The 19,328-nt window shown below is 50.7% G+C and overlaps 2 protein-coding genes across 9 annotated transcripts in view; one reads left to right on the forward strand and one right to left on the reverse strand.

Annotated features, from left to right (window-relative positions):
- SGSM2 (small G protein signaling modulator 2) overlaps nt 1-3,853 on the forward strand; it is a 39,442-nt gene extending 35,589 nt beyond the window's left edge. For 6 of the 8 annotated variants that reach the window (XM_015646900.2, XM_015646902.2, XM_015646901.2 and 3 more), the window contains 3 exons: nt 346-442; nt 1,246-1,413; nt 1,708-3,853. In XM_015646900.2, coding sequence (XP_015502386.1) covers nt 346-442; nt 1,246-1,413; nt 1,708-1,796 — 354 coding nt within the window. In that variant the 3' untranslated portion in view covers nt 1,797-3,853. The remainder of the gene's footprint in view (nt 1-345; nt 443-1,245; nt 1,414-1,707) is intronic. The other 2 variants (XR_004499851.1, XM_015646903.3) reach the window with 2 other exon arrangements.
- A 1,545-nt stretch (nt 3,854-5,398) lies between these two features.
- MNT (MAX network transcriptional repressor) overlaps nt 5,399-19,328 on the reverse strand; it is a 29,161-nt gene continuing 15,231 nt past the window's right edge. Inside the window, exons 5-6 of the mRNA XM_033519013.1 lie at nt 13,639-13,831; nt 5,399-12,112 (exon numbers count right to left, since the gene is read on the reverse strand). Of these exons, the coding sequence (XP_033374904.1) occupies nt 11,406-12,112; nt 13,639-13,831 (900 nt within the window). The 3' untranslated portion in view covers nt 5,399-11,405. The remainder of the gene's footprint in view (nt 12,113-13,638; nt 13,832-19,328) is intronic.

The following is a 19,328-nucleotide window of genomic DNA, read 5'->3' on the forward strand; positions in this document are numbered from 1 at the left end:
CGGGGTTCAGGCCTGACTTCAGAGCTTGGCAGGAGTTGTAAGTGGATTTGTAGAGTTACAGCCTGAGATCAGAGGTGGAGATGGACATTTGCCACTTGTTGAAAATCAGTGGGATCTTCACCTTGTTCCTTGGCCCTTTAAAGTCAAGGTGAGGATCAACTGTGACTCCTCAGCTCAGCACTGAGTCAGGGCACCAAGGTCACAGCACTGGCACCCACAGCAAAGGGCTGTTTCTGTGCTGAGCAGCTGCTCTGACCACGGGATGAAGAGCAGAGTGGGAGTCCAGTGCCTCTGACCTTGGCAGCTTTCTGACCACATTCTGACAGCTGATGTTTTCCATTCTAGATTCTGGACTCGGAACTTTTTGAATTGATGCACCAGAATGGAGATTACACTCATTTTTACTTCTGCTATCGCTGGTTCCTGCTTGACTTTAAAAGAGGTAATAATGTTCTGTGCCTGTAGTTTAGAGTTGTGTAGAACTGTAACAGCTCTGTGTTTTGGTGTGAGTGTCTGTCAGGATGGTCAGTGGCAGCTGGGATCACTGGAGAGTTTGTAGTCAGGAAGGGTAATACAGCTCTGAGATGAAACAGCACTGGAATGAGTCCAGGCTTAGAAAGGAGAGTTGCAAATTCCTGATGATGTGATTGAAGCCAAGTTCCTGCCCAGTGCAAATGCCTGGTTGCTCAAGAAGGTGATCCCACTCCTCTGTAAGCTTTGATACCTCCTGTCTCATCCCTGTGGTAACAAGGAGCATTAGCATGCTCAAAGTACAGCATTAGCTCAGGAGCTGCTGTACTTTGAGTGAGGCACCTTGTATGGTGTGGGAGCACCCCTGGATCCCAGGATCCTTGCACAAACACACTCCAGCAGAGTGTTGGTGCTGGCAGGCCCACTGCAAAGCCGAGATACCCCTGGACACACGGTCAGACCTGCAGCCTGTCACGTAGCCCTGTAGAACACCCAGGCCTCCTGTGCTGCTCTCACATGGTCACTGTGGTTCAGGTACCTTCCTGGGCTTGGCTCTGCACCACCCCACCTCCAGGCTCTGGTTAATTGTTCTTTAAGCCAGTCTGTGCCTCACGTGCATAAGGGACAGGAGTTGGCTGGAGGAGAGGGGGAGAGGAAAAGGAGGAGTCTTCAGGTTTTGTTCATGTCTGAGTAAGGCCTGTAGACATTGGTGAGAGAGGAGGGACATGGTCAGTTGAATAATCAGATGCTCTTGTAATGTTTATTCCCATTCAGAATTGTTGTACGAGGATGTATTTACAGTGTGGGAAGTTATTTGGGCAGCAAAGCACATCTCTTCAGAACATTTTGTCCTTTTCATTGCCTTAGCACTTGTGGAAGTTTATCGAGAGATTATCCGTGATAACAACATGGACTTCACTGATATCATCAAGTTTTTTAATGGTAAGAGCCATTCTGATAAAAAGTAATGAGACTTTGCTCCTTCTCCCTTCCTGAGACTGTCTGGTGCAGTTCTTGTTGTGACAAATCCCTGCTCATTTTAAGCTCTGAGTCTCAATGCTGGGTCTTGCAGCACAAGGGATTCATCCACTTCTTTAATTCTCCAAAACCAACCCCCTGCAATGCTCTGGGATTGCTGCTTGTTACAGTAATTAATTAATGCTAATGCTACATGAATATCAGTGCCAGGGCAGGAAGGTGGTGCTGACAGTTAAGATGTTTGTCTGTGTGTCTTAGAAATGGCTGAGCACCACGATGCTGCGGAGATCCTGAGGATAGCCAGAGACCTTGTCTACAAAGTGCAGACACTGATTGAGAACAAGTGACCATGGACAGGCTGTCAGCCACTGGATGGAGCATTCCTTGCACTGTAATTCCAAATGGTGTTTCAATTGCATCTTCCATGTAATGTAATAAATAGTGAGGAGATGGTAACAGACTTTTAAAACTCAAACTTTCCCTTCACCAGATGAGATTGGTGTTTGATAGTCCTTGTTACACTCACTTTGTATTTCCAGACAAAACCTTTTTGCATTCTCTATTTCCCTCTCTAGAAGACATCTGTCTACATCTTTGTGATGTTGAAAGGGGGGATTTGACAAACAGCAACATTTCTATTTTGACTTACTGCACCTGTAAAGCCTGGATGCACCTTGTGTGCTCTGCCAGAAGCTGCCATGGAGGCAAGGTTGCCAGCACTGGACTGGGTCCTTGGAGGAGCACGGTCCTGGACTCACTGTCTTTGCCTTGAACATGGAAGAGAATGTGTCTGAGCTCATGTTGCTAAAACATTTGGGTTTGTATTTAGCAGTGACTAAAGCTGATAATGTTCCTGCTGGGAGAATGGCCTTAACCTAAATGCCACAGGTCATGGGAGCAGTGATGGAGCTCATGAGCTAAAACACCAGTTTGGCCTTGGCTGACTGGCTCACACTGCTCAGTCTTCATGGCCCACACAGCCTTGCCTTTGTTTTGCTTTGCAAACTGACCCTGTGACCACTGCCAGCTTCCAGACCCTGCTCCGTGTTGCTCAGGTGAGCAGCTCCAGCCCATGGACAGGACCCTGCTCACACTGGCAGCTCCTGCTCCTTGTGCTGTGCAGAGCCATGGATTCACATCCCATGGGAAGCAGATGGCAGCACCCAGCCTCCCCCAGATCCCTCATTTCACCCTCCTCCTCCTCCTCCCTGCCCTGCAGAGCTTTCAGGGGCGTGTCTCCATGAGGTCCCACAAACCAGGATCTCTGCAAGCAGGATCAGCCCCTGCCAGGTGAGGGAGCTGGAATTGCTGGAGGGCTCTGAGTTGCTGCTGCAGCCCCTGCTCAGCTGTGGAGCCCTCAGTGAGCCCCTGGACGGTCTGTGGTGGGGCTGGGGGGAACAGGGCTCCCACCAGCACTGCTGGGCTCTGCTGGGGCTGCTGGCCTCCTCTGCACTGCATGGGGTAGGACTCTCACCTCTGCTCTACTTGCTCTCCCCAGGTGCCTGTTGCTGCTAAGTGAAAGTGTATCTCTGGGCCAGACAGAGGGAGGGAGGATGGAGGTTCTTCTTGCTCATGGAGTCAACTGCAGATTCCACAGATACTTATGACCCATGCTCCCGGCACAGAAAGTCCCACAGCCCCTGCTCCCATCCCTGCTCCAATCCCTGCTCCCATCCCTGCTCCCATCCCTGCTCCCATCCCTGCTCCAATCCCTGCTCCAATCCCTGCTCCAATCCCTGCTCCCATCCCTGCTCCCATCCCTGCTCCCATCCCTGCTCCCATCCCTGCTCCAATCCCTGCTCCAATCCCTGCTCCCATCCCTGCTCCCGGCTCTGAGCCCGTCCCCAGTCCCAGCAGTGCCCAACCTCTGCAGCCCCACGGCTGCTCTGCAGTTCCAGAAGTGCTCCAGGTGTGTCTGTCGGTTCACTTGAAAACTCAAAAAGTATTTTTTAAAAGAATGAGAAGAGTGAGAAAAACCTGCACCTCCCAGAGCCTGGGGAGTGATGGATGTACAGATAATACTGCACTATTTTCCTTTGGTATGTTGGGAATGTTCTGTACAGCTGTTTCACACAAACCCAATCAGTGAACTTTGCTGTATTTGTTAGAACATTCTGTCTGATTGGATTTTATCAATGTTGTGTATTATTTATTTTTGTTGGGAGCAGACTCTTCTCTTTATTGCTCAATTATTTATGTTTAAATGTAACTTATGAATAAATATTTATCGTCAAGGCATCCCGTGGAGCTCTTTGGGAGCAATTTCTCTCCCCACAAGGTGATTCCAGCAATGGAACAGGGATGAGGCTGTCTGGGAGGATAGGGAAAGATGTAATTAATGTTTCTCTGATGAGCTGCATGGGCTGTAGTGCTAAAGGCAATAAATAGGTCACCATTAAGTAGACTCCTGAGGTCTCTTAAATTACTTTAAGGGCAGCTTTCATGTATGCAGTGGCTGAGCCTGAGCCAGCCCAGCCCAGAAACAGAAATAGTGTTTGGTAATGTTATGGTAAGTGTTAAAGAATTTCATCCTGAAATTTTAGGCCTGATTGTGCTGCAGCTGTATTGAATCCAGCTGAACTGCTGGACTTCCAGGAGAGATCCTCCTCCATCATTCCCAGTCCTTGTTCAAACCCCTTCAACTCCTCTGGCTACATCTCCTCTGCAGCAGGGATGGTTTCTCCTCAGTCTCACCTGGCTGCTTCTGGCAGTTTTTGCAGAGATGTTCCAGGTTTTTAGTCTAAATGGGTCTGGAGATGAATCCCTGGGGAATTACAGAACATTTCCCCATTCCACCATAAAAAAGCCCAACAAAAGCCTGTGTGTGCTGGGGTGGGTGCAGCCATTCCTCAGCCACTGCTCGTTACAGCTGCTAATCAGGTATTTATCCCTATCAACAAGGATCAGCCCTTTATAAAGTGCATCCAAAGCCACACTGGCCTAAATAAACTTCCAGTGTCCTTGTGTCCTCTGCGTTCACCTGTCTACATGGTGGGACTGGGGTGGGCCGGGCACCTGAGAACCACAGCTGGGGTTACAGCTGGCTCTTGTCCCTCTGTCCTTCCCACACATCTGCCACAATTTCCATTGTGCAATCTCAGTTATTTTTAATGCAGTATTTAGACCTGTGGTGTTCCCTCCCAGCCCCTCTGCCTCAGCTTACCCTGGGGTCCAGCCCCACCCCCTGACCTGCTGCCCCGAGGCCACCGAGGGCTGTGACACACCGAGGGCTGTGACACACCGAGGGCTGTGACACACCGAGGGCTGTGACTTGCCGGGAGCTGGATGACCATTCGCGTCCATTGCATCCGCTGCCGGAGACAAGGCAGTGGGAGAAGCTGGCACTCGGCCTCCAGCACCTGCAGGAGAGGGCAGTTCAGCCCATCCCTGCTTACCCCAACCCACGGCACAGGGAGACCCTGACGGGGCTGCCCAACAGGAGGGTCCCAGCAGGAGGGTCCCAGCAGGAGGGTCCCAACAGGAGGGTCCCAACAGGAGGGACCCAGCAGGAGGGTCCCAACAGGAGGGTCCCAACAGGAGGGTCCCAACAGGAGGGTCCCAACAGGAGGGTCCCAACAGGAGGGTCCCAGCGCGCCGCTGCTCCGCTGGGCCCCGGTGGGGCTGCTGGGAGCCTTCTGCCCTGCAGTGGGGCCAGGATGGGCTCCTCAGCAGAAGGGCACAGGACAGGGCACCGTTTTCCAAGTTCTCAGAGATTCCCGAAGCTGCAAAGGCTTTGCTTTTCCCCTGCACAGCACTGCTGGATCCAGACACACGCACGGCCCTCCGGAAGCTCTGCCTGGCCCGGGTGAGCTCCAGCCCCGCGGATCCCTGATGCACCTGGAGTGGCTGCGGTGGCTCCGGAGGGAGGGAAGGGATTGCTCTTGAAACTGGGAAATCACAAAGCAAGGGATCTGCATGCAAAGCATAGGGAGGCAAATGCAGAAACCTGTTTCCGATTTCAGTGCATGTTTATTTCAGTTTTATATTTATTTCAGGCAAGTGCTTATTACATGGATATCATTCATGTTGGATACCTAAATTCTGGAGCATGAAGAGCCAGTATTGTACAGCTGAATAGTAAAAATACAATATGTACAAAATTAGTTGCTTTTTCACATAGCAGATGTATCCAAACACATAAAAATCTTTACAGTCTAGAGTTTGTCAATATTCAGTATTTCAGTAAATTGGTAACACAGTGACACGTCCTCACTGTAAACACAGACCGCACCTGCCCAGGTGAGCGTGACATGGGGGCTCCTGTGAGGTGCAGGGGAGGGATGGGGGCTCCAGGCCAGCGACGGCAGCGACTGGGCTCAGTCAGCAGCTCCAGTGACACATTCCTAACGCGGGGAGCGCAGCCAGATAAAATAAATAAATGCTTTAGGCAGGAGGGAGGGAGGTCACATACAGTGGACAGAGCAGGGGGTCCCTGCTCCCACCACGGCTCCTCACCCAGCAATGCCCAGGCTGGGGCCTGACCAGAAGCCAATACATCATTGGGTGGTTGCAGTCAGTCCCTGATTTCTTGCTCTGTCAAGCCCCACCACACTTTTGGCTCAGGTTGTTAAGGCGTATCCATAAGGCATCTGCCCCGGGATCCCGCGGGCAGCACGCGGCCAGCGCGGCTCCGGCCGGAGCGCTCCCGACAGCCGCCACAGGCAGCACCGCGGCCAGCGCGGGGCTGTGCCTGCCACAGCAACACAGCCTCGGGGAGGATGTGCCTGCCTGCCAGCCAGCCAGGGAAAATCTCACAACAGAGATGTGCTGGGAGCCCGGGGCATTTCCCTGGTGAGCCGTGGTGGCTTCTGCACCAGCGCTCCCTCACACTCAAATTCCTATTCACAGCACAAGGAATGGGGTGAGTCAATGGGCTTCATCCAGAGCTAGAGCAGAACCAGCCATGCTGTCCTGAGGAGAAGCACCATGACATCCCACAGCCCATTCCCACCAAATCCCAGCATGGAACAGCCCTGTCCCACACTGCCAGTGCAGGGACAGAGGCGAGTGGGGCCTTCCTTCGCTGTTCAGCAGCCCCAGGCAAGGAGTGAGCCAGCCTGGGAACATCCAAACACAACCTCTGCCAAGACTGCACCCACCCAGTGCTGGGCTAGGGCTGGTATTTCAATAGTTCAAGTTTGGATTATCAAGTTCTGTATAAAAGGGACAGAAAGAAGCCATGACTGAGTCTATCCACAGCCTATTTTCCTTAACACTAAACATCCACTTCTAACAACTGATGTTTCACTCAGGGAGGAAATAACCTAAAGATAAGTGTTACAATCCATTTTAATCTGTCCCAAATGATAACAAGGGATGGAAAACAGGCCAGAAGTATGAGGGTTTTCCTCTCCACACCCCCATAGCTTTCAGAATCAAAATAAGACTGGAATGAACAACTGTTCAGAAAAAAACATGCCAAGTCTCAGAGGAGCCTCACCTGTGAGTGCTCAGAGCTGCTCACCTCCACACCAGCTCCATGAGCCCTCTGCAGCAGCCACGTATCTAACTGAGCTAATTAAGCAAGTGCCTGAACACCAAGACAGGCTGAGCCAAAGTCCTGTTCAGGTAAACAGAGGTCAACTGGTTCATCTGGCTAAGGCTGCTCACCCCACTGGGACACTGGATTCCCATCACAGAAAGCAAAAGGGCCAAACAAGCAAGTCAAGGGGCAAAGGACACCTTTCCCCCGAACCCTGGCACACAGGAGGTCTCCAGAGCCCCTTGTACCCACCCAACCTGGAACAGTTCTCACTTTTTTTCTTTAAATGCAAAAAACGCCCTCAGGATGCAAACCAGTCCAAAGAGACACAGGCTACATACAAAAACCAGACACAATAAGCCTTGCATTGCATGTCTACAGGAATCTACCAGGCGTGCGCACGGACAACCACACCGACACCGACACAGCAGCGACACCTCACCTCCACCTAAACCACCCAAAGGCATTTTTTTTGTTTCTTTTGTTACAGAAGGCCACTTTGAAATAAAACAAAGAAAAAAAAGACAAGGAGCCCAAGAGCAGCGGCAGCAGCCGGCTCAGTGGGATGAGGAACGCTCCAGCCGTGCTGTGGGTGCCTGGAGAGCAGAGGCCTCTGCAAAGGGCTGTCCCCTCTGTCCAGTTCTGCTCAAAAAACCAAAACCCAGCTGTGCCAGTGGCCAGGGACCCAGTGGTGGCACTGGAGCCCTTCTGGCCATCGGCACCCAACATTCAACCCCAGCACGGACAGACAGATGGACACACACACAGACGTGCTGACAGCAGCAGTTTGGCTCCAGCCCTTATTTCCCCATGTGAAATGTGGGTGACCAGCTGCCCCCACGTGTCCCCAGGGACACACAGCCCCGCTGCCTCTCAGATCTCACACAAGGAACTGCAGAGAACATGGGAAATCAGATCACTTCCCTTCCTAAGATAAACTACACAGATCTGACTAATTTTTACTGGTGAGGTCAGGAATACATTCCTGTATCTAAAGTGTCAGCATTTAGAGCTCTTTTCAGGATCATTTTAAAGTTGCAGTTTGGGTTCTTTGCCCTCTGCCTGCACCTCTCTGGCAGAGGAGCTGGAAGTGGCTCTGGCAGGTGCCAGGGCTGCCGCGGGCAGGCTCAGCCCAGCACAAGGTTTCCCAGGGCACCAAGCCATGCTGGGGGGCTGTGCCCACACATCTCCCCAGCTGCAAACACCTCTGGCAGTGCTGGCTGAGCTCCAAGCACAGGTCCAGCTCCTGAGCAGCACTTGGCTGTCGGCAGCGGGACATGGAGCGTGTGGGCTGCAAGGGCACCTGCCCTCAGCAGAACCATCTCCACTGACCAACAGGCTCTGAGCCAGGTGTGACAGGACAGAAAATCCTCACAAACTACCATTTTCTATTCTATTGTTTTTCTATTGTTTCTGTGGCATGGTTACAATAACTAATATTATTCAACAACAGAAGAGATTTCTTGTAAACTTCATATTTATTGATTTTTTGGGGGGGAAAAATCAGATCTTATGAATCCCCAAGTGTACATATATATTTATATATAGCTTTCTCCATAGGGAAAACATATATCAAAGGAGGAGAGACATTCCTAAAGTGCCCCTTGTCATACAGTACTGAATGGGATTTCTAAGAGCATCAGTGTAAATCCAAAGTTTCTGAGCAGGAATAACAGAGGTGGAAAAGGAAGGGCTGTGGCTGCTCTTCTTCCCATAGAATAGAGAGAAGTTTGCTGACTTTAAAAAAACGAAAAAAAAAAATCCCAAAGAAATGTTTCTGGTAACCCTGAAAAAGGCAGACAATAACAGGGGTACACACAACATTTAGAGCAGCTCCCGGGCTGGCCAAGGGGGATGTTCCTAATGGGGAGACCAACATCCATGAAGGGAATCAGACACACAGACAGCATGGCACAACTCCATGGGGAAAGAAAAACTGGCCAAGATACCAGACTGGGCAAGGCAGGGCCACTCTTGGATCTAAACCATATGGGAGCAGAAGATGAGGTCAGCAGCACCCCTGTCCTTACAGCACAGGTCAACAACCCAGCAGAAAGCTCATCTACCTGAGGCTCAGCCAATGCTCCTGCCCTAAGCCCATTCTCAACCTGGCTCCTCCTTCAATGAGGAGAATTTGTTATTTTGTGAGTTGGAACAGTAAGAAAAGGCAGAAACACATGAGCTCCCTCTCCTGCTGCCGCTGCAGAAGGCAAAGCCACACTCCTGAGGAGGGAGGTGATGCTGTTGCACACACTCAGCACTCAGGAGTTTCTGATGAGAAGCTGACCTGATACCCAACCCTATCTCAAATCCTGGCTCACAACAGCCTCCTTGGGAAAGGACCTGCAGGGACAAAGGACAACCAAGTCTCGGCAATCCTGGGAATCCCCCAGTGTTAACGGTGCACTGAAATGAGAATAAACAATCTGCTTAAATGAGGTTTTAGGAAAATAAATCCTTCAAGGTTTATCCATTCTGCAGAAGCTGTGCTGGCAGTACAGCCAAGAGCTTTCTGAACTCAAGGATGCATGAAAGAAAAATAAAACAAGTGGTAACTGGGGCTTTATAAACAGACTTCACACAATTCCCAGTGACACCTGCTCAAAAGGCACAATCACCCCTGACCTCCGAAGTAATTTCTGCTGCCTCCAGACCAGTTTTAACTGGGGACAGTATGGAACAGGCAGATGTTCTCAATTACACCCCTGACACTGTTCACACCAGTCCTCAACAGGCTTATTAAGTTGTGCTAGAGTTAACAGGTGTTTTGGGCAGAGTATGGACGCTGTTTTCCTCAGGACACCTCAGCCCCACACTGGATGCAGCCTGCAGCATGGTGAGGTGTTCAGCCACCCCCTCCTCCTCTCCCACAGCTCCTGGGTAGATGTGGGACCATCCTCCCATCCTGCCCTAGGAGAACAGCTGCTGGCTACAGCAGCATTTTGCCTGCAGTAAGGACTGTGGAATACTTGTTTTAAAAAGAGGAAGACAGAACGGAGGTCATTCACAGCAATTACTACACACACAGTGCAAGGACCAGAACATTCAGCGAGCAGCACAACAGCATTCCTCCTCTCCTGGCTCTCTGGGATTTGCCACTGACCTCAGACAGGTCTGCCCCAACCACTGGGAAGGGGAACAGGAGGGTCCTGAGGGATGAGGGTTCTTTGGTGCACATCTCACTGCCAGACATGAGCTCTCACACTGATCTCCTGCAGCAAACCCTTATCCTGCATAAGAAGAGACTGCTTCCCCATCAAAGGGAACAAAGCTGCTTGAACTGCCTGCACTCTGGAAGGGAACCACATCCCCTTTTATCCCTTTCCAAACCCACTGGCTCCCACACCAAAGCGTGCTCAGGACAGAACAAACTAACAAACATTAACCCATGCAGCAAATCTACCTCATTTCTCTTGGTCTTCTTGTCCCAGGTTCCATTTACCAGGTCACAGAAACGCCCTGCAAGCTGCCAGCACAATGTGCCTCTGCCAAACAACAAACCCGAGAAACCTGGGGTGGCTTGGACCAGCAGGAGGGACCCTGACCGGGGCCATGCCACACACAGAGATCTGCAAAACCAATTATTGCATCAGTAAACCAAGCCAGACAAAATACAAACATCCGCGAAAACACCCAAACAAAGCATTGCCAATCATTAAAATAATAAAAACCAAGTATTTTTTTTGACATAACTATAAAAAAATCAAGTAATTTATAAAATGGCAACAAACCAAGTCTGGTTGTGTATTCTTTTTCCTTTTATTAGACAGGACAGAGAATTTCCTTAAAATGCCATGACAAGTCACAGTGATTTTAGATGGTTTTTGAAATGTAATATATCGATGGGAAATACCTTTAATATGGTTTGACTCGTGGTTTGTTGTTGGGGGTTTTTTTGTCACTGTACTCTGGTCCACCAAACCATCTATCTTATAGTTTCTTATTTAGAGAGGACACTCTGTCTTCTTCCTCCAAAAATTAATTTTGTTTCATAATCCTGCAAAATAATCAACCTTACAAAAGGCCTTCAAATGTTATATTTATATATATATGTATATACATATATATATACACACACATACACACATATATATAAATATAGACTTCTATGATTTTTTTTCCCATTCTACGCAATGTCTCAATAAAGAGATCAGCAATTTTTATTCTACAAAGAAGCAACACATAAGAGGGCAAAATTAAAGTCTTAAGAACATCATATCCATAGTTCACTCATTACACATAAAAGGAAAAAAAATCACCATGAACAACTGTCTCTGAAGTTTCTCAGATGAGCGGCTCTGAGCACGGAGCAGCCCCGTCCCAGCGGCAGGCGGGCACCGAGCGGCTGGGACAGCCCGGCCCCGCCACTCCTGGCATTGCCACGCTTCCTCCCGCCGAGCCGCACGTGGTTGGAATGTATGGAGTTTCCTTAGGAAAGGTTCCCAACAAAGACCTCGCCGTTGGACCGTCCCCTCTAGGCCAGCTTCAGCGTGCTCACCGGGAATGACGGCATGGTCACCATAGTCACCGGGTTTAGGACCGTCTGCCCGACCAGCTGCGGGTGATGGACAACTTGGGTTCCCACGGCCGGCTTGGCCATCACAGCCGGCTGGCCCAGGCTCGTGGTGCCGTTCACTTGCTGGTGTGAGATGGTGTGAGCGATGTGGCTCACGACGGGCTGGCTGACGGCCACGGGCTGCGGGTAGAGGGGCAGCTGTGGGCCCAGGTGGGCCATGTGGTTGATGGTGGCTGGGTGCACAGTGATGTGGCCGATGGGCTGAGCAGCAGTGGTGAGTTGCACGGGGCTGGATGTAGAAGGTGCAATGTGAGCAATGTGCTTGGTCTGTGGACCCTGAATGACGTGGTTGACAGTCTGGATGACCGAGGCGTGGGTGGTGGCCGTGTGGGCGATAACAGTCGATTGCACGGTCGAGGCCGCCACGATGTGAGTCTGTGCAGGAACGATCGCCTGCGGCGGGACCAGTGCTTGTGTCTGGAGGGAGGGCTGGGCGTGGGGCTTCTGCTGGATGGACACGTGTGGGGGCAGGACCGTGGGGAGGGAGGGAGCAGCACTGGGGGGGACGGCTTTCAGCAGCTCTGGGTGCTGGCGCTGGGTGAGTTTTGGTAATGAGTTCACTGGCCTGTCATCTTCCATATCTTCATCCATGTTGTCTTCACCCTCTGCAAAACACAAAAGGAAGAAACTCCCATAAAAAAGCAAGCAGAGCATGAACTGGTGCAATGAGCCTCCTTAAAAGGCAGCACTGGCAGAAGAGTCATGCAGGAGGCATCACTGAGCTACAGGCTGCTGGCACAGTGGCACGGCACAGCATGATGGCATGGCACACCACAGCCCTCTCCTTGCTGCCTGTGGGCCAAAGATGTGGAGCCAGGCAGGTGTGAGAGCTCAAAGACCCAGCTACAGCAGGGTGCTCCCAACAGGCTGAAAGGTCTCACTGGGCAGGCAAGGGGAGCACCACGAGCAGAGGCTGACAGAATGCACCTGGCTGAGCTGTCTGAGCTGAAGTGAGATCCTTCTGGGAAGAAGAACAGGGTTTCCTTTCCTGGTCAGTTGCTCCACCAATCAGCACCACTCCTTCTGCTCCCAGAGAAGGAAGGAAATAGCCATGGAGAAACATAGCAGCAAGTCTCTCATATGGTTCTGGAAAATGGACTCTTGTCCAGTCCAGGAATTAAGAAGCAAAACAGGAACATACTAGCCCTGAGATCAGGAAGACAAGCCCAGCATCCTGGACTGCCTGTTCTAATGCCAGCCATACAGCAAAGAATAAAAATCTCAGAAGACACAGAAGCAGCAGGAACACCAGGGAAGACACTTCCCCTTCACAAGCCCTGGGCAGCAGCAGGTTGATGCAGCTGCTTTCACCAGAGGACACTGCACAGGGAACAGCTGGCACTTCCAACGACAAAGCAATGCTACTCCCAACATCCATCAGACTACACCTGGAGCCTGCTCCTACAATCAGAGGTGATGAGCCTGAAAAAACTCAGGTTTTCCCTTCCCAGAAACCTGCAGTATAATCTGCCTGGCTTGCCAAGAGCAAATGCTAACTTGAAGGAACTGCTGTGAATGTTCTGCACTGTTAAAGCCTTCGTGTTTCTGGAAAGCTCTATGTCCACAGACTGCCTACTCTTCCTGCTGCAGGTCCCTGGTGTGGAGAGAAGCACACACTCTCCTATCTCACAGAAACTTCTCACTAGAACTGCACGTCAGGTATCCATTAGTGTCATTTCATCTTCACTGTGGATCCTCCTCACACAATCTGAAGGCTCATTAAGTTGTTCAAACGCTCAGGTGATTCTCCCTACACCAAAACCTTCTTCTGAATGTGCTGAACACCCTCCCACATCCACACAAATACACAAGGATGCCCACTTCTAACGAGGAGGGCTGCAGAGCTGTGCAAGAAAAAAGCTAAGTTTGGAAAGCAGGGATTTATCTCCACAGTGAGGTTGGATGTGCAAACCCACACTTTGTATCTACTCAACATCGATGCACAAGCTTCAGTTTACTTCACATGAGCAGCAGTGTGTTATTAACAACATCAATTATTACAAACACTCCATACTTTATTCTGAATGTAAAGAAACCCTGATGCTGCTAAATGAAGATCCCCACCACCCCAGTGTAGCTGTGTCAATGACCTTCTGTGATGATTCTGAAAAAAGAGAAAAATTATGAGTACCTGATGCTGTCGAGGTAGATGCCTGGTCATCCTCTGGCTGAACTGTCTGTCGAATAATTCTGTCAATCTCCAAGACATCCATCCACTGGCTCAACTCGTTCTTCAGTTCTGCCAGCCGCTGCTGGGTAGCGATCTTCTCTCTTGCCAGCCGCTCCATCTCGTGCTCGTATTCCTTTTCCTTCCTCTTTAAAGTCTAAAGTCAGAGAAAAGAAAAATAAATATAATGAGAACAAAGACAAGAATAATCTACACTAATCTGGTCACTCCCATGTCCACAGCTCATTATTTTATATTGTCAGTTATGCTGGTGTAATACGTGTTCAGCTATATTTATACCTTCCAAATTGGGGCAGAAAGGGAAGGACAAGATCTGGCACATCAAGTATTGCTCTAATTGAAGGCTTTCTGCTTTCTGAGGGAAAACTGATAAACCCCCAAAACTGAAATGCTTAGAAGGAAAGAAAAAGCCTAAGCACTGATGAGCTTCTGAGCAACACACAACACACACCACACCAAGAGCTCCTGACCTAGAGAGGATTCACATTACCATGGTGGATGGTAGAACCAACAACCCCTGCATCACAGGGAAACTCTGAGGTCAAACAGGAAGGAAGGAAGCACGTTGTCCTCTCCTGCTAATGCCCCCTTGGCGCTGGGAACTGCCACATCCATTGGTAAGGTCAGGGGAGCTGCTGCATCAGTCAGCACAATACACAGAAATACCCCACACTGCCCAGCACTACTGCTGGGAAATACAAACCACACACACCTGAGGGGGATCAACTACTCCAAGGCCTGTTCTATGAGTTTTTAAGCCATTGTAGCACTGCACACTGCACTGGGAGACTTGGTCCCCCAGCCCAGGGCCACATGTACTGTACGCAAAAAAGAGAAAAATCAGATGAAATCTGTAAAAATACATACAGACTGTCCATTTTCTGAAGTTAAGTTTCACCACTGGGAATTTAAATCCCACACGCTTCTGAAAATACCAGCCACACAGAGCCCACAAAGATACTCCTATTCCCTCACTGCTGGCAAGCACTGAGCTCAAAAGCAAACCCCACACCTGGCAGAGGACCAGGCTCATGGTCTGCTTAACACATCTCTTTATTTCCCTCTCAGGTTCTCCAGAATGAGTACAATCAGAGCCTGTCCTCATGCCTTTCAATAGTTCTGACGGTGTTGTAGCTCTCAGGTTTGCTGGGAAGGACCTTAAAGCCTGTTCAGCCAGCCTTTAATGCAGCCTAAGGCAACAAAGATTAGGGAGCTCCTGCCACTACCTTTTGTCCTGGTAATAACAATAAAGGAAATATTTTTACAAGAGCCAAACAATGTGTGTTAGCAGGGCACAACCACTGCAGGTGTGTCAATGGAGACAGCTCCTCTCCCCCCAGATCAGCTAAAAGCTCCTCAAAACAGAGGGTTTTCAGACAAAGGGGGCAGTTCTTTCTCTCCTGCTGCTGCTCAAGCCAAAGCAGATAGACCAACACAGATCCCACTGCTCTGTCCTTGGCAAGCCCAGCAGATCTACAGTCACTGCAGGGAGGCAGCCATGGGGACAGCCAGGAAGGAAGGCTGGGGACCCCTGGAATCCTGGCTCTACACCAGCCCTGACCTGTAGCCCAGGGATTCCCACGAGGCTGAGGCCCAAATCCACAGGCTGGTTTTAAAGTCTCTTTCCTATCCAGTGCAGTCAAAGCATTTTACCTGACCCAGAAAGGTCACATGCTGTGTGTACTCTGATCCCCTTGCAAAGGGGCATGGTGGGATGAGCCATGCAGGGGAAGGTGAAGGTGACCAGGAAGGTGCATCCTCCTGGATCAGGTTTCAGCATGCGAGACTTGCATGTAACTTGTCTGAATGCCTTCTGCTCACCATGTCATCAGGAAAGGCAAGCAGAAGAAAGGCTGAGCTAAACCTGCTGTGCAAACATGAGCCCAGCCCCTCTCTGCAGCATCTCCCCAAAGCTGCTCTCCACGCAGGGCACGGGAGGACAGAACAGGAACAGCTCTCCAGGAGGAGCAGGCGCCAAGTCCCCGCAGCAGCCTCCGCACCCGCAGCGGGCACAGCACACGCATATTCAAGTAGATCTGGCTTCGTTCCCTGCTCTGAGAGTACACTCCCAGCACTGGGGAAAAGCACTACCACGAAGTATGAGCAGGGCAGCTGGTAATTAGTTACAAACTTTTAATTACTGGGAAGGCAGGCAAACCCCTAGCAAGCACCAGGAGGAGTCTCCCAGCCAGGAGAGCCAGGGAGTTCACTATGTCACTTCTGCAGGCACTCCACAGGCTCTGGGACGTGGCATTGGTCCAAGCTCAGCCCTGTGGGCTCTGCCTCCCTCAGTGCCAGCACTCTCAGCCCTTGACTGGGTGCCAGCTCCCGGCAGCCCCTGGCTGGGTCTGCATCTCCTCCCAGCCCCGGCACGGCTGGGCACTCTCCAAGGGGAGCTGCTGGGGAGGCTGGAGCAGCAGATGGACTGGAGGCACCGGTAATCTTTCAAAACCTATTCTGGGATCCAATTCACTGGAGCTCTCTTGGTAAAGACATCTCCAGGCTGAGCTGCTTTGGCCTAATAATGAACTGGGTGGGATTAACTGGAGTCCTCTTCCCTCTCCTTTGAGCTCCCCTCCAAGCGCTGCCCCACTCTGCAGGTATGTGTGGGTGCGGAGCCCCCAGGCTCTGCAGGGACCTTGAGTGTGCCCTGCACTGGGAGCTAAGCCTGGGACTTGCAGAAACGAGCACTCTTCGAGGGACAGAAAAGTAGGGACCCTTCTGCTTTTGTGGCTCTCACCATGGCAGCCGGCGTGGATGGAGCAGCCGCGCATCTCCCCGCGTGCCCCCTGACCATGGCACTGGCACCTCGGGGACACGCGGCTCTCCAGCATCCACCTCCTGACAGATTATTTTCTGCAAATCATCCTGCCCACATCAGGTGCCAGGATTTCCCGTCAGTCAACAGTAAGTCCAGTGACAGCCAACCCTTAGTCATTGGGACTGTGGTCACTGACCTGCCCCTGCACATCAAAACCTTTAGATAAACCCACTGATCCCCAGGATGTTCTCCTAAAACAGCAGTTTTTGTCAGCACTATCACCATGGATCTCATGCAATAAAAAAACAGACAATATAAAGTAATATATAAACACACAGACACTTTTCCCCAAAGCCAAGCCTTCGCAATTTTCCAGCAGAATGGGCATGTAATGGTAGCACTGAAAAGGGCAGAGGGGACCTTAAAACTACAAGTAACATAGTAATTGAGAATTAAGATTTTTTATAAAAAAAAATCATACCAATGCCCAACCACCTTTCCTTCTAGTTGTGAAATTTCATTAAGGCAGAGGCCTAGGGTAGGGTTAAGAGCTGACACCTGACCCATCTCCACAGCCACTGGCAAGGACCACGGCAAGGGTTCACATCTGGTGCTGGCACCTGGGATGACAGCTGCTTGCCAAGATCCTGAAGGAGACACGTATAACCTAGCTCATGAAATACTGATCCTGTTTCTCCACAGCAGAAAAATCACTGAAGTTACCTGCATTCCTGTTTTCCCACTTCCTGAGGGAGAGGCCAGGCTGGGCTGGCCCAAGGAAGGCCAGGCACACCCCTCAAGCTCTGCTCTGCTTGCAGAGGGCAGCCCAAAGCTGGGGGTTGCACCTCACTGAGCCCACCCCATCCCACACTGCTCTCTGCAAGCATCAGGCTCCAGCACAGACCCTCCTTCTTACGTCTGTGTCTCCATCATTGTAGCATTTCTTTTTTCCCTGCTAAGCAGTTGGGAACCCTGGTTACCCAGGCAACTGTTACACTGCAGTGTGAGGAACCTACAGAAGCTACGACTTCAGAACTCTTTTATGTTTCGCTCTTAAAAAAAAATTCCACATGAGCATCACTTAAAAGAGTAGATCCTGGCCCTGCTAAAGGGGGAAGCTGAGCTACCCCAGGAAGAAATCATGGATTTCCTCACACTCTTGTGAATCCATCTATGGTTTTTGATGCTTGGGAAGTATTGCAGATCAGCTGCTGGCTCTGATGAAACACCAGAACACTCTCAGCTCTGCTGAGCTGAAGCAGAGCAAGGGCCTGTTCTTCCCCTGCCAGGCAGGGGCTGCTCCCTTTGCAGGTGGAAGCGGTGACAAGGACACAAGGGCAGTGGTGAGTTCCTTCATCTTTTATTCAAACACCAGCAACCAAATTAAAATCCACATGAGGGTTTGCTTTTGCTCTCCTGGAGTATCTGATTTTCCTCCTTTACCTGTCAGCTCCTTGGCAGCCTTTATCAACCTGGATTATTGAAGCGAGACCAGGCAACTGCAGTGACAGCAAAGGCCTGACACAATTCCAGTGGTAACTCTTCCCCACTTTGTGCCCACTATCCTGGCTGCTTTGGAGCCACTATTTGGTCCTTGTGTGCATCTCCCTGCTATTATTTGGTAAACAAACCATACACCAATTCCTGCTCTCCTTGTGTAGCAATAGTCATTTGTCACTGCAAAGAATTTTCCATTTTATAGTTGTCTGTAATTAAATTGCTCATTCTCATGTCAAGACTGGAAATAATGCCCCCAATGCCTTCCCTGCACCTGCCTCAGGAATCTTGCTGGCCCTGCGGCTGGCATTAGTGAGGTTTGAAAGGCCTTATTACACCATTCCCTTCATAAACATTTTATTAGCAGTTTAAAAACACACTTTCAATTATGAGCTTTTCTGAAGTATATTTCAGCTCTTTTCTTCTCTTGCATGGCGTTTGCTGATTGAAAAGACCTCATCAATGAGCAATCAGGAGAGCAATTTGCAATTTTGAGCCAGATTCTTTGACCTTCTGCTCTGGGGATCACAGCTGGTGCCAGAGAGTGGGACATGCTGAGCCAGGGGGGTCCTGAGCTGCCTCTGACCTGCAGGGCCTCCAGAACAGGCCAGACCAGCTGGTCAGGCTCTCCACTGCTGCACAGAGCTTTGACTCCTATATGGAAGGATCCTATGTGTAACATCCTAGGAAAAGGATCTTACTCTCGCTGGGACTTCCATGGTGCAGGAGATTCACAGTGGAGATTCCACCAGCCTGACTCCAAAACGTTCCAGCCAGGACCAGAGGGGTGCTGGGGAAACAAGCTGTCCCCACAGAGCCCCAAACGGAACCCAAACAGCCCCAGATGCCAAAACACCACTGGCCAAAGCACCACGCTCACGTGTAGGATTTGGAGATTTTCCATCACTCCTATCAATTCTGGGCATTCCTACTTCAAATGGTGCTGAACTGTCTACGTTCCGCAGCTGCCACAAGCAGTTTGTTCACAGCACAGCACCGACACCAGCCACACTCCCCAAGCCCACCCGAGCTGCTGTGATGCAGCAGGGCCTGCAGAGGGAAGGCAAGGAGCCAGCTCTCCCATCTCCAACCAGCATCCCCAGCCTCTGCAGCCACTGCCAAGGTGACAGCCCCTGCCAGACTCTGCCCCTGCCCGCAGACCCGGGCCCACCCCCATCGATGCCAACCAGCCCCTCTGTCTGCAAGAAGCAGCCGTGTGTGAACCCCGGCTGGTTGCCAGGGGAACCAAAGCCATGGTTTCCATGGCAACTGCTTCATTCTGCCAGCTTTCGGAGATGAGATCCTGCAGCGATGCCGGATGTGCTGGCCTGGTACCACCAACAGCAAAATACAGGTGGGACACAAGGGCACCACC

The sequence above is a fragment of the Parus major genome, chromosome 19, assembly GCF_001522545.3.
Source record: "Parus major isolate Abel chromosome 19, Parus_major1.1, whole genome shotgun sequence".
Taxonomy (NCBI): domain Eukaryota; kingdom Metazoa; phylum Chordata; class Aves; order Passeriformes; family Paridae; genus Parus; species Parus major.